This window comes from Monosiga brevicollis, genomic scaffold, assembly GCF_000002865.3.
Source record: "Monosiga brevicollis MX1 MONBRscaffold_47 genomic scaffold, whole genome shotgun sequence".
Taxonomy (NCBI): Eukaryota; class Choanoflagellata; order Craspedida; family Salpingoecidae; genus Monosiga; species Monosiga brevicollis.
The window spans coordinates 192,712-208,202 of record NW_001865084.1 but is presented as its reverse complement, the minus strand read 5'-3'; the positions used below and the strand labels follow the sequence as shown (position 1 = coordinate 208,202).

General features: G+C 54.8%; 4 protein-coding genes across 4 annotated transcripts; 1 reads left to right on the top strand and 3 right to left on the bottom strand.

The window, feature by feature from the left end:
- Nucleotides 1-1,109: 1,109 nt before the first annotated feature.
- On the bottom strand, nucleotides 1,110-6,211 carry MONBRDRAFT_34730 (uncharacterized protein). The gene is made up of 25 exons (XM_001750734.1): nucleotides 6,002-6,211; nucleotides 5,624-5,909; nucleotides 5,454-5,539; nucleotides 5,279-5,369; nucleotides 5,119-5,179; nucleotides 4,839-4,984; nucleotides 4,522-4,715; nucleotides 4,308-4,419; nucleotides 4,161-4,212; nucleotides 4,045-4,090; nucleotides 3,920-3,969; nucleotides 3,733-3,819; nucleotides 3,608-3,668; nucleotides 3,447-3,482; nucleotides 3,303-3,364; nucleotides 3,109-3,148; nucleotides 2,903-2,972; nucleotides 2,617-2,825; nucleotides 2,395-2,495; nucleotides 2,278-2,308; nucleotides 1,956-2,104; nucleotides 1,719-1,861; nucleotides 1,587-1,635; nucleotides 1,366-1,458; nucleotides 1,110-1,268 (listed from the first exon to the last, which is right to left on the bottom strand). Exons 1-25 carry the CDS (start codon nucleotides 6,045-6,047, stop codon nucleotides 1,149-1,151), a joined length of 2,421 nt encoding a protein of 806 aa, XP_001750786.1. The 5' UTR covers nucleotides 6,048-6,211; the 3' UTR covers nucleotides 1,110-1,148.
- Nucleotides 6,212-6,816: 605 nt separating this feature from the next.
- On the top strand, nucleotides 6,817-9,597 carry MONBRDRAFT_30313 (uncharacterized protein; the record flags this gene model as incomplete). The annotated part of the gene is made up of 10 exons (XM_001750766.1): nucleotides 6,817-6,966; nucleotides 7,063-7,196; nucleotides 7,349-7,451; nucleotides 8,106-8,157; nucleotides 8,370-8,553; nucleotides 8,635-8,689; nucleotides 8,938-9,021; nucleotides 9,119-9,301; nucleotides 9,417-9,500; nucleotides 9,523-9,597. 10 exons carry the CDS (start codon nucleotides 6,817-6,819, stop codon nucleotides 9,595-9,597), a joined length of 1,104 nt encoding a protein of 367 aa, XP_001750818.1.
- A 269-nt stretch (nucleotides 9,598-9,866) lies between these two features.
- MONBRDRAFT_39304 (uncharacterized protein) lies at nucleotides 9,867-13,128 on the bottom strand. The gene is made up of 6 exons (XM_001750733.1): nucleotides 12,799-13,128; nucleotides 12,069-12,684; nucleotides 10,716-10,788; nucleotides 10,341-10,565; nucleotides 10,126-10,245; nucleotides 9,867-10,027 (listed from the first exon to the last, which is right to left on the bottom strand). The coding sequence occupies exons 1-6, from the start codon at nucleotides 13,088-13,090 to the stop codon at nucleotides 9,980-9,982; spliced, it is 1,374 nt and encodes a 457-aa protein (XP_001750785.1). The 5' UTR covers nucleotides 13,091-13,128; the 3' UTR covers nucleotides 9,867-9,979.
- A 774-nt stretch (nucleotides 13,129-13,902) lies between these two features.
- Nucleotides 13,903-15,428, bottom strand: MONBRDRAFT_39303 (uncharacterized protein; the record flags this gene model as incomplete). Its single annotated transcript, XM_001750732.1, has 3 exons — nucleotides 13,903-14,441; nucleotides 14,569-14,954; nucleotides 15,121-15,428. 3 exons carry the CDS (start codon nucleotides 15,426-15,428, stop codon nucleotides 13,903-13,905), a joined length of 1,233 nt encoding a protein of 410 aa, XP_001750784.1.
- Nucleotides 15,429-15,491: the final 63 nt, after the last annotated feature.

Below are 15,491 nucleotides of genomic sequence, written 5' to 3'. Positions count from 1 at the left end.
TATTTTTTTGCGTGGGGGGGGGGGGGGGACGCGCACGCAGAGCAGAGGCGGGCAGGCAAAATCAGACGAGGGACGGAACAACAGAAATGGCCAGAGGAGAGACAGATAGAGACAGGCAGGTGACAGATAGAGCGACAGGAGACGGATTTGACAGGCAGCAGACAGACGGGCAGACAGACCTGCAGAAGATCAAAAGTTGGGAAAGCCGTTGCTGCCAGAGGGCTTGAAGTACCACGGGCGAGGATACAAGCGAGGAGATAGGGCGGTGGCGAGGCGGTGTGTTCTGGAGTGCAGAGTGCGGGAGGGGAAAAGGCGACGAGAGCCGATGACAGCCCTCAGACAGAGAGAAGATGACAGGAAGGAATAAAAAACAGGCAGGTGGGGTGTTGTGACGGCAGAAAGCTAAAGCGGGGGGGTCGCGCCGACGAGATCTTGGTCGGCTTCGGTCGGATGCGATGCCATTACCATTTCCGGGAGAGGATGAAAAATGCGAGGAGGTCTCGGTTTCATGTGACCCGTTGCAAGGAAGAATTCGTGAAGAAGACCCGGATGAAACCTCTGAGCGCCGCCACTCGCGGCATGTGATTCACTGATTCACGCTCTCTTTCTCTCGCCATCTCGCTCAGAATCTCTACGTCTCTCCCTCGTCTCTCTGATTCTCTCACCGTCTCTGTCCTTAGTCTTTCTCTGTGCTTCATGCGCCTCCCTCCGTCTTCCTCTCTTCTCCCACTTCGTCCTCTCTTGATCCTCTCCTCTTTCTCTAGCATCTCCCAACTCCGTGTGGGGCTGACCCCGCACTGCCAATTTGAAGGTTGCGTATTTGTACTACAGGATTTCGTTGTTCTCTCATCATGAATCAACTAAAGACCTTTCAAGTGCTCGGTTCTGGCTGCTCACGAAGCTTCGGCACTTAGAAACTCCAAAGGGGGTTCATCACGTATGAAACTCCTGCGCCCATCATCCGTGACCCTATGGCATCCTGGTCTACGTAGGAGCATCCTTGAACCCACACTTTTTCAACGAAATGTATAAAAACCCCATTCTTTCTGTCAAACAAAAGGTGCTTGCTGTTGTCAGCGCAAATCTGCACATGATACCGGAAGCAACATGCCAAAGGCTCATCCGATTGATTACCATGTGCACAAACATCAAGCCCGCTTCTTCTTGCCATGGTTGAACTGGGCAACAATGCCCTTCTTATAGTCCTCAAAGTCACCCTTGGACAGGACCACCTTTTGATCTTGGATGATCCACAGTTCATCACACACCTATAGCAGTCCATCGCGTGCCATGTCAGACAAACACCAGCCCAACACCAGGCCATCCCATCAAAACTCTCTGTGGCAGCGACGCGCCGCGACGCACCGCTGTAATCAAGTGCTCGTCGTGGGACACAATCATCACGCCACCCTGATACTCCATTAGGGCGTGGATCAGGGCTTGGACTGTGTCCAGATCCTTGAGGAAAAGAAAAATAAAAATAAAAAAGATCCGGAGTGAGGGGCCTCCCTTGAACACACAAACAATGACTGGCTTTTCCCTGGGCCCCGCCCCGCAGCACGCATGTGGTCTCCCCTGCAACTCACCAAATGGTTGGTCACCTCATCAAGCAAGAGCAAATGGGGCTCCTCGTACCTACATGCATATCACACAAAAGCAGGTGTGAGCGATCATCAAAAGAAATTTTGCTTGGGTGAAGCAGGAAAAGAACAACTAACGTGATGAGGGCCAGCGCCACGCGCGAGCGCTGGCCACCAGACAAAGTGTTGATGGGCCGCAGCTGCATGTCGCCTTGAATGCCCATTGATCCCAGGTGCTTGCGAATCTTGTTTGGCGGGTCTGCAGGGTACAAGTCGCGAAACTACACCCAGAACGACGCAGCAGCAAGCAAGCAAGCAACCCACTGAGCCACGGGGTTTGCGGCCGCGATATCCACAGTTCCTCGAGCCACCCACCTTCTCCAAAGCCGACTTCTTGTCCTTGAGCTCGTCGACATGGTGCTGGCTGAAACGCCCCACGCGTAGCCTTTGGTTGCGCGTCACCATGCCTTCAGTGGGTTCCAGTTCCTGGTAGACAATCTTGAGCAAGGTCGACTTGCCAATACCTGCAGCAGTAAAGGAGAAAAAAAAAAGCGTTATAACGTCAAGGCGCAGAAGGAAAATAAGAGCACCCAAGCGGCAGCAAGCACATCGAAGGCAAGAGAACCGCATGACGCGATGCGCCATCTGGCTTTGAGTCATAGACCGGGCGAGAAGAAGCAGTACAAAACGAGCGCACCGTTGGGTCCGACCAGACAAATTCGCGAATTCTGTCATGTCCCGCACGAGGATGATGAGCTTGCAGTTCCAACATGACAAGCATGCAGCCCTCTCCCTGGCGCCGTGGAGCGCTTACCTGGTTGATGGAAAATTCCACGTTGCGAAAGAGCATTGGTGCATCTGGGTAGTGAAAGCCCACGCCCACCAAGCGGATACCAAACCCACCCGCGACGTGACCTACGCCATAATTGAAATGCCAATTGTCAAGGCCCAGCATTGAGACGCCCTTGAGCACAAACAACTCCTGCCTATTCAGCTTCTTGCCGCCTCTCATCGCCACCACACCACCCAGACCTACCAGGGTTGGGAATCTTGAACCGAACGGTGGGATCGGTGGACACATCGTCGGGCAGGGATGCCATCTTCTCGAGCATCTTCTGGCGCGACTTGGCCATGCTGGCGCCCTTGGCGCCACCGCCAATGTTCTTGTTGATAAAGCTTTGCAGCTGCGATCGCTTCCGCTCCAAGCCTTCGCGAGCTTTTTCGTCCTGGACCATCTTGTGGGACCTGAGCGCACGAACGTGAGGGCCAGTCTTGGATGCTCAAAATAGATTAACAGCAAAGGGTGTTTTGTCAAAACTCACTTTTGATCCTCAAACGAATCGAAGTTGCCCTTGAAGCGATGCACCTGGCGGTCTCGCATCTCCAAGATGTCTGGCAAAGAAACAAATAGGGTAGGGTGCGCCGGTATAGAAGCAGTATCACAGAATTAGCCTCGAGCCTGCTCAAGAATAGGGCCAAACAGGGCATCAGAACAAGAAAAGACGACTAGAACGGCAAGATCACAGACCTGTGCACACAGAGTTGAGAAAGCCTTTGGCGTGTGACACCTGCAAGCAAGCGAATATGAAGGGGAAGTGAAGGCTGGAAGCGCTGATCGCACGGAATACGCAAAAGGCCATGATCAACCCCATTTCGCGTGTCACAAAAGGCAGGAAGCCACTCGAGCCCAAGCACGAACACACGCAAAGGCGTGTCACGCACAATCACAACGGTGTTTTCATAGTTTTGGAGGTAGTTTTCCAACCACAGCACCGCATGAAGATCTGTACCAGATAAACAGCCGGTATAAGCAGGCCGAGCCAAGTGTCGCAAAAACGGACTCTGGTAATGCAAGGCAATACGCACCAAGATGGTTGGTCGGCTCGTCAAGCAAAAGCATGTCTGAGCACGGATTCGGGTAGTCACGCAAAACCAAGGCGTGAGTCGACCCAAGCATGACAGGAAACATGTGCGTATGCATGCAGAACACCGTATGCTAGGCGGTTTAAAGTGCTAAAAATGCGTACCGGGCTCAATGAATAGCGCACGGGCGAGCGATACACGCATGCGCCAACCACCAGAAAATTCCTGCGGCCATGGTAAGATGAATGTGCCGTGCAAACCGCCAAGCAAGGTTGAGCGGCCTTCGGACCTTGATGGGCTTGCGCATCATGCTTTGAGTAAAAGAGAGACCCGAAAGAATGGTGGCGGCCTTGGAGGGGGCTTTGTCAGCATCAATCTATAGCCAAGTGCCCAACGAAATTGTAGCCTAGTTAGCATGGAGACAAGGCCGCATGTTGCTCTTGGCTTGCAACGTGTGGCACCAAAACCAAACTCACCTCTTCCAAACGCTCGTAAATTTCACCCAAACGGTCGAGCAAGTCCACGCCTGTCCAGCCACAAGCATGAGCAACTGGGCACACCTTGTGTGCCACTGACCAACGTCCATTCAACCGCAACCCACCAGGCTTCACGGGAATGTCGGGCGTCTCTTCTTTTGGCGCGGTTGCCTATCAACGTTTGCCGGTGTTGTGGGCGTTCAGGTTCATCGCATGCACCTCAAGCCAACAAAACACCAACCTTGGGGTCGTCATTCAACGCCTTCTCAATCCAGTTCCGCTCCCTCAAAAGACTGCCAGCGAAAAGAGCATTTTCCCACGGGAGAGGTCAAAGATTGGGACAAAGGTCATCACAATGCAGAGTCGGAGTGAAATCAAATGCACGCACGTAGCTCGCTCTTCGTCGCACTCCAAAACCAGCTCAAGGGGGCTCAAATCACAGGCTGGCACCTCTTGCTCAATGTGCAGCACCTGCAGGTACCAAGGAATCCCATCCAGGGCTACCAATTGCCAGAGCGACAAATCGGGTACGGTTATGGCACTCGCAGGCATGTATGTCTTGTCTTAATACAGCAGTTGCAGAAACAACAACCGGGGCATACCCTTGGCAGCCAGATGCTTGAGAAAGGTGGTCTTGCCGACACCGTTGCGGCCAACCAAGCCATATTTGCGACCGTAGGCCAGGGTGACTTTGGCGTCCTCCAGAATGGTCAGACCAGCCAGATCAATATTGATGTCGTTTAGATGAAGATCCACGCAGGGGCTACCACCGTAGCTGCCATCTTCGCCAATGACGCTGTGAGGCACAAAGCAAGCATCAAGGGCAGGAGGAGCGTGAGTCGAAAGAATAGTCTTCTGAGTTGGAAGATATGATCCGCTCCCAAAGCTCCAAGACTGCTGTCAGGGCCATGCGGCATACGTGTGGATGACGACGGGACGGGTGGTGAGAGCCTCGAGCATGGCGGTGCGGCGCGGGGCCACAACGCGTTCACGCTTGAGCTGCTTCTTTTCACGCTTCTCCGTCTTTTTCTTGAGCTTGGCCCGCATTTCAATGGCCTCCACACTCTAAAACATTCAGGGTTGATACGGTTGATTGAGGATGACAACAAGGCAGGCGACACCAGAGGAGGGTTGTGCAGATGGGCATGCGGTCGCGCATGGTGAAGCGAGGCCACATCGCGAGGGATCAAGAGACCAACGTCAGCCACATCGTCCTCATCAGCCCAGGACTGCATGGCCTCGTTTGTATTGATATAAGTTCTAACGGTGATGGTCGAGGAGAGTTGGTGATGAGCGATGCCCTTGGCAAGCAACCACCAGGGAGGAGCTGGTAACAAGCAAGCGATCAGCAGCACTGACTTGGTCATCAGGTCTTGAGAAGCAGCCAGCTTGGCCTCGTCGTCACGGGCACTTTGAGCCATAATGACGGGAGCTGCAAGCAAGAGGCGTTCTGGAAAAGCAACACAACCAATTGTGAGAGGGGAAAAATGAAAGTGTGGCAGACGCTAATCGGCTGAACTCTTTCGGAGCGTACTCTCATCGTCGTGGTCATTGTGAGCAGCCGAGGCGGACGCACTGGGAGTGGCCCCGTCAGCAGTGTCTTGGCCCAGAACCCGGGCTCTAAGGAAGAACAAAGATGATGAGGCATGAGCGGCTTTCAAACTGACGAGCTTGGCCAGAAAGGCGCAGATGATGACAGCGTACGTGATGCGATCGACCAGGGGTCGAATTTCGTCATCGTCGACGTAGCCGTCCAAGAACCTGCATGGGGGTCGACAATGACTGAGCATGAACACTGTGTATGGCTCTGCCTGGGCAAGAGTCGATATACTTAGGGCCGGGCGGTAGAAAGAGAGAGCGAGTGCGCGCGCGCGAAAGAGAGAGAGAGAGACACACTCGGCAATGCTATCGGGCGTCTCGCTGGGATCAAAATCCATCAGCATGCCTACAATATACTCTAGGACGCCCTCATCCTCAAAGTTGGGCAAGACTAGAGAGAAGGCACACCCGCATGTCAAGCTTTGTCACCAGACAGGCCAGGCTGGGCCGAGCATCGAAGACTGCACAACGCCCTCTACGTACGCTCCTGCAGCGCCGCCAGCGTCTCCTCTTCGCTCAAGCGCGACATGATGGTGCCAGTCCACCGGCAACCCCTCAACCGCAACCTGTTCGCTCCAAAGGATAAACACACACACGCACACAAATATGCACACAGGCTACCAGCCAGATTCCAACAGGTTGGTTCCCCGTCCAAATTGGACGTTGATTCGACTGCCGTTTTGCGTGCGCGCGCAGAAAAAAAACAATAACTCAAGTTATGCAGGTTGCACGAGGGTTCCTGTTGCTCGTGTTGACCGTTGCCCGAGAGAGCTTCTTCTCTGATGCTGAGCAGCAATGAGTCGCAACCTCTGCATTTCAGTTCATATTTGCTTCGGAGGTTTATCGCACTGAGCACCTCTCTCTGCCAACTCGAGCTCATCCAGCCCAAACCTGTCGTCAATGTCAGACAAAAAATATTGCAGTGGGCGAATGCAGTGACGGTCATACGTTGCATGCGGTCTGCGAACGCAGTGAACGTTTGGTCTGGATTTTTTATTTCATCATTGGCCCGAGCGAGCGGTGGGCGGCACTGGACGACGAGCATCCGAGCTGCCGATCGATCTTGCAGCCCAGCCCTAGCACCAGCAGCAGCAGCGGCACAAGCACAAGCAGCACCACCAGCACTAGCACCAGCACCAGCACCAGCACCAGCAGCACCACCACCACCAGCACTAGCACCAACACCACCACCAGCACCAGCAGCGAATGCTGGTGCCGATGAGGCTTGATGTGATAGGTGCCAAGTCCATGCGATGAATCGACCTGTAAAACTGTCATTGCAACGAAAGACCAGCGTGATGCTGGGGGCACGGGATCGGCTGATGCTACCGTGCAGCGCACTGGCAGTGTTGCTGCTGTTCCTCATGCCCAGTGCCGTGCCAGTTCAGGCTGGAGCTGCGGAATACTGCATGGCAGATGACCCGGACTGCATTGACACTGCTCTCCCGGTGGCTCATCTTGAGCCGGGCCAATCTGAGGTGGTGTCACAGCTGCAACTACTTCCTGCCTCGTAAAGGCCTGCTCACCTGCTCGTGACCACGTAGGAGGTGGCTCTTGATCCAGCAGAGACGATTGATGATTACGAATACAAGGATTATAACCCAGTGGAGCAGCTCAACTCTCAAGGTGTGGCAGCGGCCCAGCGTGGGCACATTGCAGAAGCACTTGATCTCTTTAGGTACGAGTCGTTCCCCGTACGGTCACCCCCCGCCCGAAAGGGGCCAAGGGGGCTGAGGCAACTCAGGCTAGCCCTGCTCGTCTGCTGCGGCTGTTTTTTTTTTTTTTTTAATTGTGGTGCTATGCAACAACATGACATGTCGCGATCCTCAGGGCTGCCAGTTATCACCAAGGCCACCGCCAAGACGTATGGGCAAACATTGCCATTGCTTCCAAGGACCTGGCCGACCGCATGGGCCCGGCCGAGACGCGCAAGGTTTGCAGCCTACGTGCTACTTCAATCACCATTTCTAGCTTGAGATGCCAAGGCTCTTCTCTCATCAGTTTGGCGCGATTCTAGAGCATGCGCTTGTATCGCGAAGCCCGGCAAGCTTTCGAGCTCGCCGCTTGGCTCGGTGAGGCCCAGCACCCGTCGCCGTTACCGCGACCGGCCTAGCTCAGTCAGTCGCCCGCAAGCCCTCTGCCCTTGATCATATCTACTGTCCCGTGTACCTCAGGAGATCAGCAAGCTTTGAAACTCTTGCCAGACCTCCATCAAGCCTTTCGTCGGCGGTTTCCGCGCAAATGTCTTGCGTATGCTTCTTCTTGACTAGCTCCTTGCCCGCCATTGACTAACAAAACACATGGAGTTCATGTCCTTTTCCTCCTCTCCCTCTCTGTCTCTCGCTTGTCTTTGGTGGCCATGTCACCATGCAGGGTGGACTGTGCGCGCTATCAAGCTGAAAAACGGGCCTTCAAACAGCTCAAGGAGGGCCGAGTTTTTGATGCTGCTCATACTCTCTGCGCTCATCCCGACAACCTCACCGTCACCCTCGACCCCAGTGAATAGTGGGTCACGCGCATTTGTTCCCCGCTTTCCGGCTGCCCGGGTCGTGGCTGACATCTTCCCCCTCTTGCCTCGTTTTTCTAGCCGCGGTCCGTTGCGCACATCTACGGCCCACCGCTTTCATGTCATTATGAAGGTTTGTGGCGTAGCTGTCGTCAAGGATGTATACAAGAAAAAACTTATCAACCAGCTCCTGAACGAGACCAAGGTTGGCATTGCACCGTTGCAACAACCAAACACACACACACACACATGCAGCGTGAATACAGGATGCACCCTTACACACCCACCCCTCCTGCCAACACTTGACATGGCGGCTTGTTCTTTTTACGCAGCCGCATTGGCAAGCATGGGATGCCAAACTGCGCGCTTTGGCCAAGGAAGGCCACACTCTCCAAGAATACACCGACGCTGCCAGCCGAAGTGACGATCGCTACGAGGTCAAGTTTCCTCTGAAAAGCCCATTCATCGACTCTGACCTCATTGCAAACCGGATCATGCTCGGCCTTCTCAAGACGGTCATTGGTGCCAGGTGAGGTCACACTGACCCATCTCGGCTGAGGCCACTCGCCAGATCTTTGCCTCGTGCTTACCCCACCACGTCATGTCCTAGGTTTGAGATTGACACATTCAGCTATGTGGCATCTCGGGCTGGGGCACCACATCAGGTAAGTTTCCTCCCCAGCTGAACCCCACACCCACAAAGTTTTGTTCTGACATGCCTGCACTGTTGGCAGCCTTGGCACGCGGACGTCGGCATGCTATATCCGTTGTGGCAAACTGACCCGAGTCGACAAATGCCCTGCCATGTTAGTTTCGCACGTATTCCATTGCCCTCTGATTGTTTCAACCGCGCGGACTCTGTTGTACTTGTCTTTTGATGCAACTTCCGATGCCCTGCTGTCCCACGCCGCAGGGTATTGTCAATATCGTGCCATTGGTCAATATGACGCAAGAAGTGGGTCCCACCGAGTTTATGACCGGTTCACACTGGCCAATGGTGAGGTGTCCAGCCGCAAATACAAACTCTTATCGGTTACCGTTTCTCCGGCCATCATCCTGTGTCACTCTGACAAGTCGTCACCTGCCTCTAGCAGCGTAAAACCTGGAAGGACTATGATGAGACCAACTCGCCCACTCCGCTGCATCGCCTTGCCGCTGACACCGGTTCTGCCGTGCTGTTTGACGTCTCTATTTACCATCGTGGCACTCACAATCGCTCGCCAAGTTTTCGCCCCATCGTTTACATGAGCTATGTGCGCGAGTGGTGGTTTGACCGCGTATGTTTCTTGTGCTTTGATCCTTGCTGCCTGTCCTCTCGTCACGGGCGCTTAGCAGTTTTGGCATGTTTCACGTAACAACCCTTTTCATTACCCATTGGCTTCTGCGGGACAGGTCAACTTCAAGGACAAGCAAACACGTGACTATGATCCGCTTGACATCCGCCATAAGAAGCTCATGACCCGCTTGGATGCTCGCGTAAGTTTTTTTGCTTTTGCAGCCTTGTGAGAGGTTTTTTTTTTTACCTCCAGATGTCAAGCCAAATCGCACCTTGACTTTGTATCATTCAAATTAGGAGTACGTCCGGCGCCTAGAAACCCGGCTTCGGGAACTGGGTGAGGATCCCACCGAGTTTGAATCGCAAGGCGATTACAAAAAGCACGATCTCTTTGTCTAGAGGTGTCAGCAGACGTTTATGATACGCAGACCGTGGCATCTTGACGGCCTGTCATGAATCTGGCCACCTTTCATCCCTCTGTCCAATTGAGTTCCATAGTTGATGAAGCAAAGTCCCGGACCGACATGTTTCAAGAGAAGGGAAATCAGAGGAGAAAAGGCGAAGTTGTTTTTTTTTTCAAATTTCCACGGGTTGTAACGTGAGGAGGGAAGAGCAAGCGGCGTTGCCAAAACACAAGACAAACATGCAAAGGGAGGGCCAAGTACGACCACAGGTCGCTTTACTGCTGCGATTGCGACTGCTGGTAATAGCCTCCATAACCGCCGCCCTGCAACATCAGGTCCAAAGCAAACAAAGAACACACAATTGAATGGTGAGGAGATATCTTGCCCACGTTTGCAAAGTGACATGCAATCTAAAACGTACATAGCCTTGCTGGCCACCGTAGCCACCACCATAGCCACCCTGTTGGCCATAGCCGCCATAGCCCTGCTGGCCGTAACCACCCTGCTGGCCGTAGCCGCCGCCGTAGCCGCCGTATCCACCCTTCAAATCATGCACAGCGGTGAAAGGCAAAAATGAGCCAGGTCAAACAGATGGGCGCCGCCCATGCAAGTCAAGCATGAGCAACGGAAACGTACGTAGCCGCCGGCGGGGGCACCATAGCCTGCCGGATAGCCAGTGTTCGGGTCGAGACCCTGCGATGCCCAGAAAGAAGCGTAGTCGTAGGCCGGGGTAACGTAGTTTGTCACAAAGTCGCCGGTCATGCCACCGATCGTCTCGTTGATGACATGGCAGCACTGAATGCACTGAGCCGGGTTGCCCTTGATCACAATATCACGCTGACCAGTCTCGCCGTTGGGGTCCTACGCACACAAGAACCCAGCCGAGGATGGCATAACAAAACAGTATCGAATGAGCTGACCTTTGAACTACCAACCTCTTGCCTGAAAGCTTGAAGATGACACTTTTTGGGAGAAATATGGAAAAAACCCGGAGAACTGAAATGCCCGTACCTTAGCGACGTCCAGATGACAGCCTGTATTTTGTTGAATATCACGAATGGTCTGTCCGCCCTTGCCAATGACACTAAAAGGCCGGGCAGGCGTGAAGGCAATTGGACGACACATCCATGCGTTAGCGTCAGCACCGTATACTCTGAGGTGGCCCTTGAGAGTGGTGGATGCATGTGTGTGTGTATTTGTATGCAAATGAAGGGGTGAGTGTTGTCCACATGGGAAAATGCCCAAGAACCAAATGACTCGAAACACAGGAAAAGGGAAGCCCAGCGCGTGGGATGTGTGCAGTATGTTCAACGGGGTTGGATGACTCTGCTGCTCTCGGTAACAGCAATTGGGCTGATCATCAGCGAGGGCAAGACGGGCACGGTCATATGCAGCAAGAGCGAGGTGTTGCATGGGTCAAGAGAGGGGCCGGACAACAAGCAGGCTGTTGGGCATGCTGTTCGAGGAAGACAAAGCCAGGCACTGATTGCCACGTCTTGATGTCCAAAGGCGAAAACCGAGGGGTAGTAATAAATAGGATAGCGCGGTGTTCCGCGGGCTTACTCGAAGAGTACAAAAGAGTGCCGTGGCCTTGCAACAACCAAGGATGGCGAGAAGCAGCAATCCCAGGCTTCAAGTTGATGATGGGAGTGACCTTGCGCACACCATGAATCACTTTGGGGTGATGGTACAGGCCGGTTCCATCGCGCAACTGGAAGTGAAGAAGCGGCGCGGGGGGCAAGGTGGGGACCATGCAGGCGATAGCAGTTGACATTGCGATCGAAAAGCCGACGTCAGCAAAAAGGACGGGCGGGGAGGAGAGGAAAAGCGGGAAAAGATCAAAGGCCTCGGGCGAGCACGGGGGCACGGGCCACGAGCGAGCTGGGGACCAGACGTGCAGAGGGAGGGGTCTTGACTCCAAGGACAAGTTGGATCTTGCTGTCCAGCAGTAGGTCACCAAAGGCCAAATCCAGAGACAAAAGTGTCGAGCCCACTGGATGTGCTTTGGTCTTAGCGGTAAAAACGCTAATGGGTCGCGACAATCAATCCTCCAGCCAGCACAGGGGTACGGAGACGCAGCAGACACTCGCTGTGCGCACAGAGCAAACGCCAACGGATGTGCTCGGAAGTATTCGGATCAAGACATAACCGGTTCAGGCTAAAACCCAAAGGTCACGCGTATCGCGTGCATACGAGCGAGTGTATTGTTTTGCACGCGTGCGTAAAACAGGTGTGTTTGTTTGTGCGTATGTGAGGGTGCGTGGGGGATTGGATGTGCGTGTAATGCAAGTGGTACTGTTTGGCATACAGACTCACAAGATGGGAGTTCGGCTGTGTGGTTGTCACTCAAAAGTGTATACTTACCGGCCGACCATGTTGTTGGGGATGGTGACCTTCATCTCGTTGGGGTTGAGACCGGCATTGGCCGGGATGGGAAGGGGATCACCGTTCATCTTGGCGGTGATGAGTTCCTCGCACTTGGCAATTTGCTCGGGCGTACCAACGATGCAGACGCGACGGCGGCCATCAGGGCCATCCTCACGGTCCACGTCGACGTGTGCGCCAGAAAGATCCTGGATGGAGCGGATGGTGCCACCACCACGGCCGATGATACGGCCCGTGTGCTCACCGAGGACAAACATCTCCTTTGAGTCGGTGGGACCAGCAGCACTCGGTGCAGCGCCGGTGTGCTGTTGCATCTGAGCCTGGGCGGCGGCCTGGCGACGTGCCATGGCTTCGGCAACGGCGCGGGGCTGGGCAGGCCAGCTGAGGTCACCGGTGGTGCGGCGGAAAAGGATATCCTTGGCAAACTCAACGCCCTCGGGGATACCCTTGATCTTGACCTTACGGTGCTGAGTGTTGGGCTCACAGGCGGTGGGCACATCAATGGTCACTCCACAGTAGTCGGCAATAATCTTGATGTTCTGTCCTTGTGGGCCATTGATATAGCCGACCAGATTGTTGGCCAGCTCGAAGGAATCTACAGGAGCAGGCGTGCATCACAGGGGTGAGACCAATGCTGAAACATCCTGAAGAGGTAGCCAGTCAGGCAGAGGGGTCGAGATCTACTGAGAATGAAAAACATTTGTCGCACCTTCTTCCTCGGCAGCGGGTTGCGCCTCACCCTCGGCAGCGGGTGCAGCGGTAGCGTTGGTGGTGGGCACAGCGGCGGTCTCGGTGGCGGGTGCGGCGGTAGTGGCCGTGGCCTCGCTGTTGTCGGCGGCGGCGCGCTTGGCGGGCTGCTCGCCATCCTCATCATGCGTGCGCTTGGCCGTCTCCTCAGCCGCGGCCGGCGCTGCGGTTTCCTCGGCCTTGGGAGCGACCTCGGTCGGGGCCACGGTGGTCTGCTCCGTAGTGGGAGCAGGGGTTGCCTCGGTTTCAGCCATGATGAACGCTTGATGGGAAGAAGATCCTGTCACAAGCCTACACAGTCGAGACGCCCCCAGTCAAACAAACAACTCAGCGTGAATGAAGCCGTGCCGTGCCTTCAATGACCCCACAGACAACCAAAGACGCTCGCCAAACCAGAATGAATCTGAGACCACATGCACACCGATGCCCACGAGCTCCACTCGGACACGGTCAGTGGACGCTGCCCTTTCCCGCCAGTGAAGCAGCGCTGCCCATTCGCTTACCAAGAGATTCAACAAAAAGTGCTTTTGACTGTACACGACGACGTTAACGATCGTTTTGACTTTGGCGCGAGTGCAGCGAAAGTGTGCTGGATGTTACAGTTTGAAACAAGATGCGAATTTTTGTGTTGTTTGATCAGCACTTTTAGCGCCGGGGTTATTGAGGTTTTCCGCACTTTGACGGCCATTTGTCTGACAATTATGCTCAAAAACAAGGCAGCGATTGATCGACGTGGGGAGCGTCAGTTTGAAATGAATTGCGATTCAGAGGCTCTCGCTTCTATTTGAACCAAGGACGGCCGCGCGCCCTTGCGGGCGATGGATCCGCGATTGGCTCCGCTGCTCATGGAGGCCAAGAGGCGGGCTTGAACTTCAGGAAGAGCGACGGGCACGAGGAAAGAACGACGAGACAAGCAGAAACCCATTTTATGTACACATGTGCGAGCTCATCGATTCTTGCCTGCCTGGCCGCACTGATACGCGGTCAAAACGATGGGGAAGGAATATAGGTGGCATGAAAAAAAGAAAGGGCTGGGTGCGAGTGTGGGTGCGAGTTGGGGCTTGTCTCAGACGATGGTTTTGCGAGCGTCAGGCACGCTCCGCAGGTGGTCCACGACAGCGCGCGGGGTGCTTGGCGCCGTGTGGCGAGATGAGGAGACGGCCGAGGCGGCAGCAGGCGAGGCGTAGTCGATGTGAGACCGGACGCCAGGCGCCGACGACGTATAGGCTGGCGACGAGGTGTACTCGGCGTGAGGCCGGGCCCCGACGGCGCGACTGGCAGAGGATTCCTCCGTCTCAATGGCTGGGCGGCTGTGGCCGAGACCTGTTTTCTTGAGGTTCATGCTGACGCTCTTGGAAAGGTTGACGGTGGGAAGCTTCACCTTGCCCGAGATCCAAGGATGCTCGAGGACCTGGTAGGTGTCATAGCGCTTGATTGGGTCGACCTTGAGCATGTTGCGGATGAGGTCCTTGGCATCATCGGAAATGTCCCGCCAGTAGCGCTCATCAAACTCGAAACGACCCTTCATGATAATCTCAAAGAGGACGGCATCCGACTCGTCGTAAAAGGGGGGGTAGCCGCAGAGCATGATGAAAGAAATGACACCTGCGGCAAGCGGGCCATGTGGTGGCGAGTCAGATTCGAGCAAGCGGATAAAACGCCAAGGGGCAGGGCCGATCAAGGCAGAAGCCGGTGCGTAGTAGCACCGAGAAGACAGGGAGCGAGCACGTACCAATGGACCAGAGGTCGCACATTTTGCCGTAGCCTCGCTGCATGAGGATTTCGGGGGCCACGTAGTTGGGGGTACCACAGGCAGTTTTGAGGGCGACGTTATCGTTGAGAAGCTTGGCAAGACCAAAGTCAGTGACCAGGATGTCGGACTTTGGGGAGCGGTCCCGAAACAGGAGGTTTTCGGGCTTGAGGTCGCGATGAACAATGCCTTGACTGTGAAGATATTGGATGGCCTCGGTCATTTGCTTGGTAATACGGCTGCCGTCGGCTTCTGTAAAGTTGCCCTCGTCGACAATCCGATCAAAGAGCTCACCCCCGCTGACGTAGTCCAGGATGAGATACAACTTGTCGGGGGTATCAAAGCACTCGTCCATACCCACAATATACCTAGCAGTAGCATGGCAAAGAGGCAAAGCAGGAGGCGCGCGCGGGGGGGGTGAGGGTTGGCAGATGTCGTTCAAAGTCAAAGGAGGGAAGAAGAAGCACGAAAGGATGCAAAGGCGAGAAGGGAAAATCGGGGGAAAAGGGGCGTGGGGCATTGGGGGGAACATACTTGTGGCGAATGCGCTTGAGAACGGAGACCTCAGTCTCAATCATGTCCTCCTTGCCGGCGCAGAGGGCTTTGTTGATGATTTTGCAAGCGTATTTCTGACGGGTCTGGCGGTGCTCAGCGAGCCGAACGACGGCAAAGTTGCCAGTTCCAAGCTCGGCGCCAAGTTTGTAGCTGCGTTCCACATCGCTCTTGGCGTGACGAGCCGTAATCTTCTTGACGCCACGGAACATTTTCTTCATCATGGAGGGCCCACCGGCGGTAGCCCCGGCTTCGGGCGCTTTGGTATTTCCGTCCACAGCGCTGTTCATTGTGTCGGGTGTGTCGGCGATGATGGCGGTTACGCACGAGCGCAGCAGCGAGGCTCTGCGGGC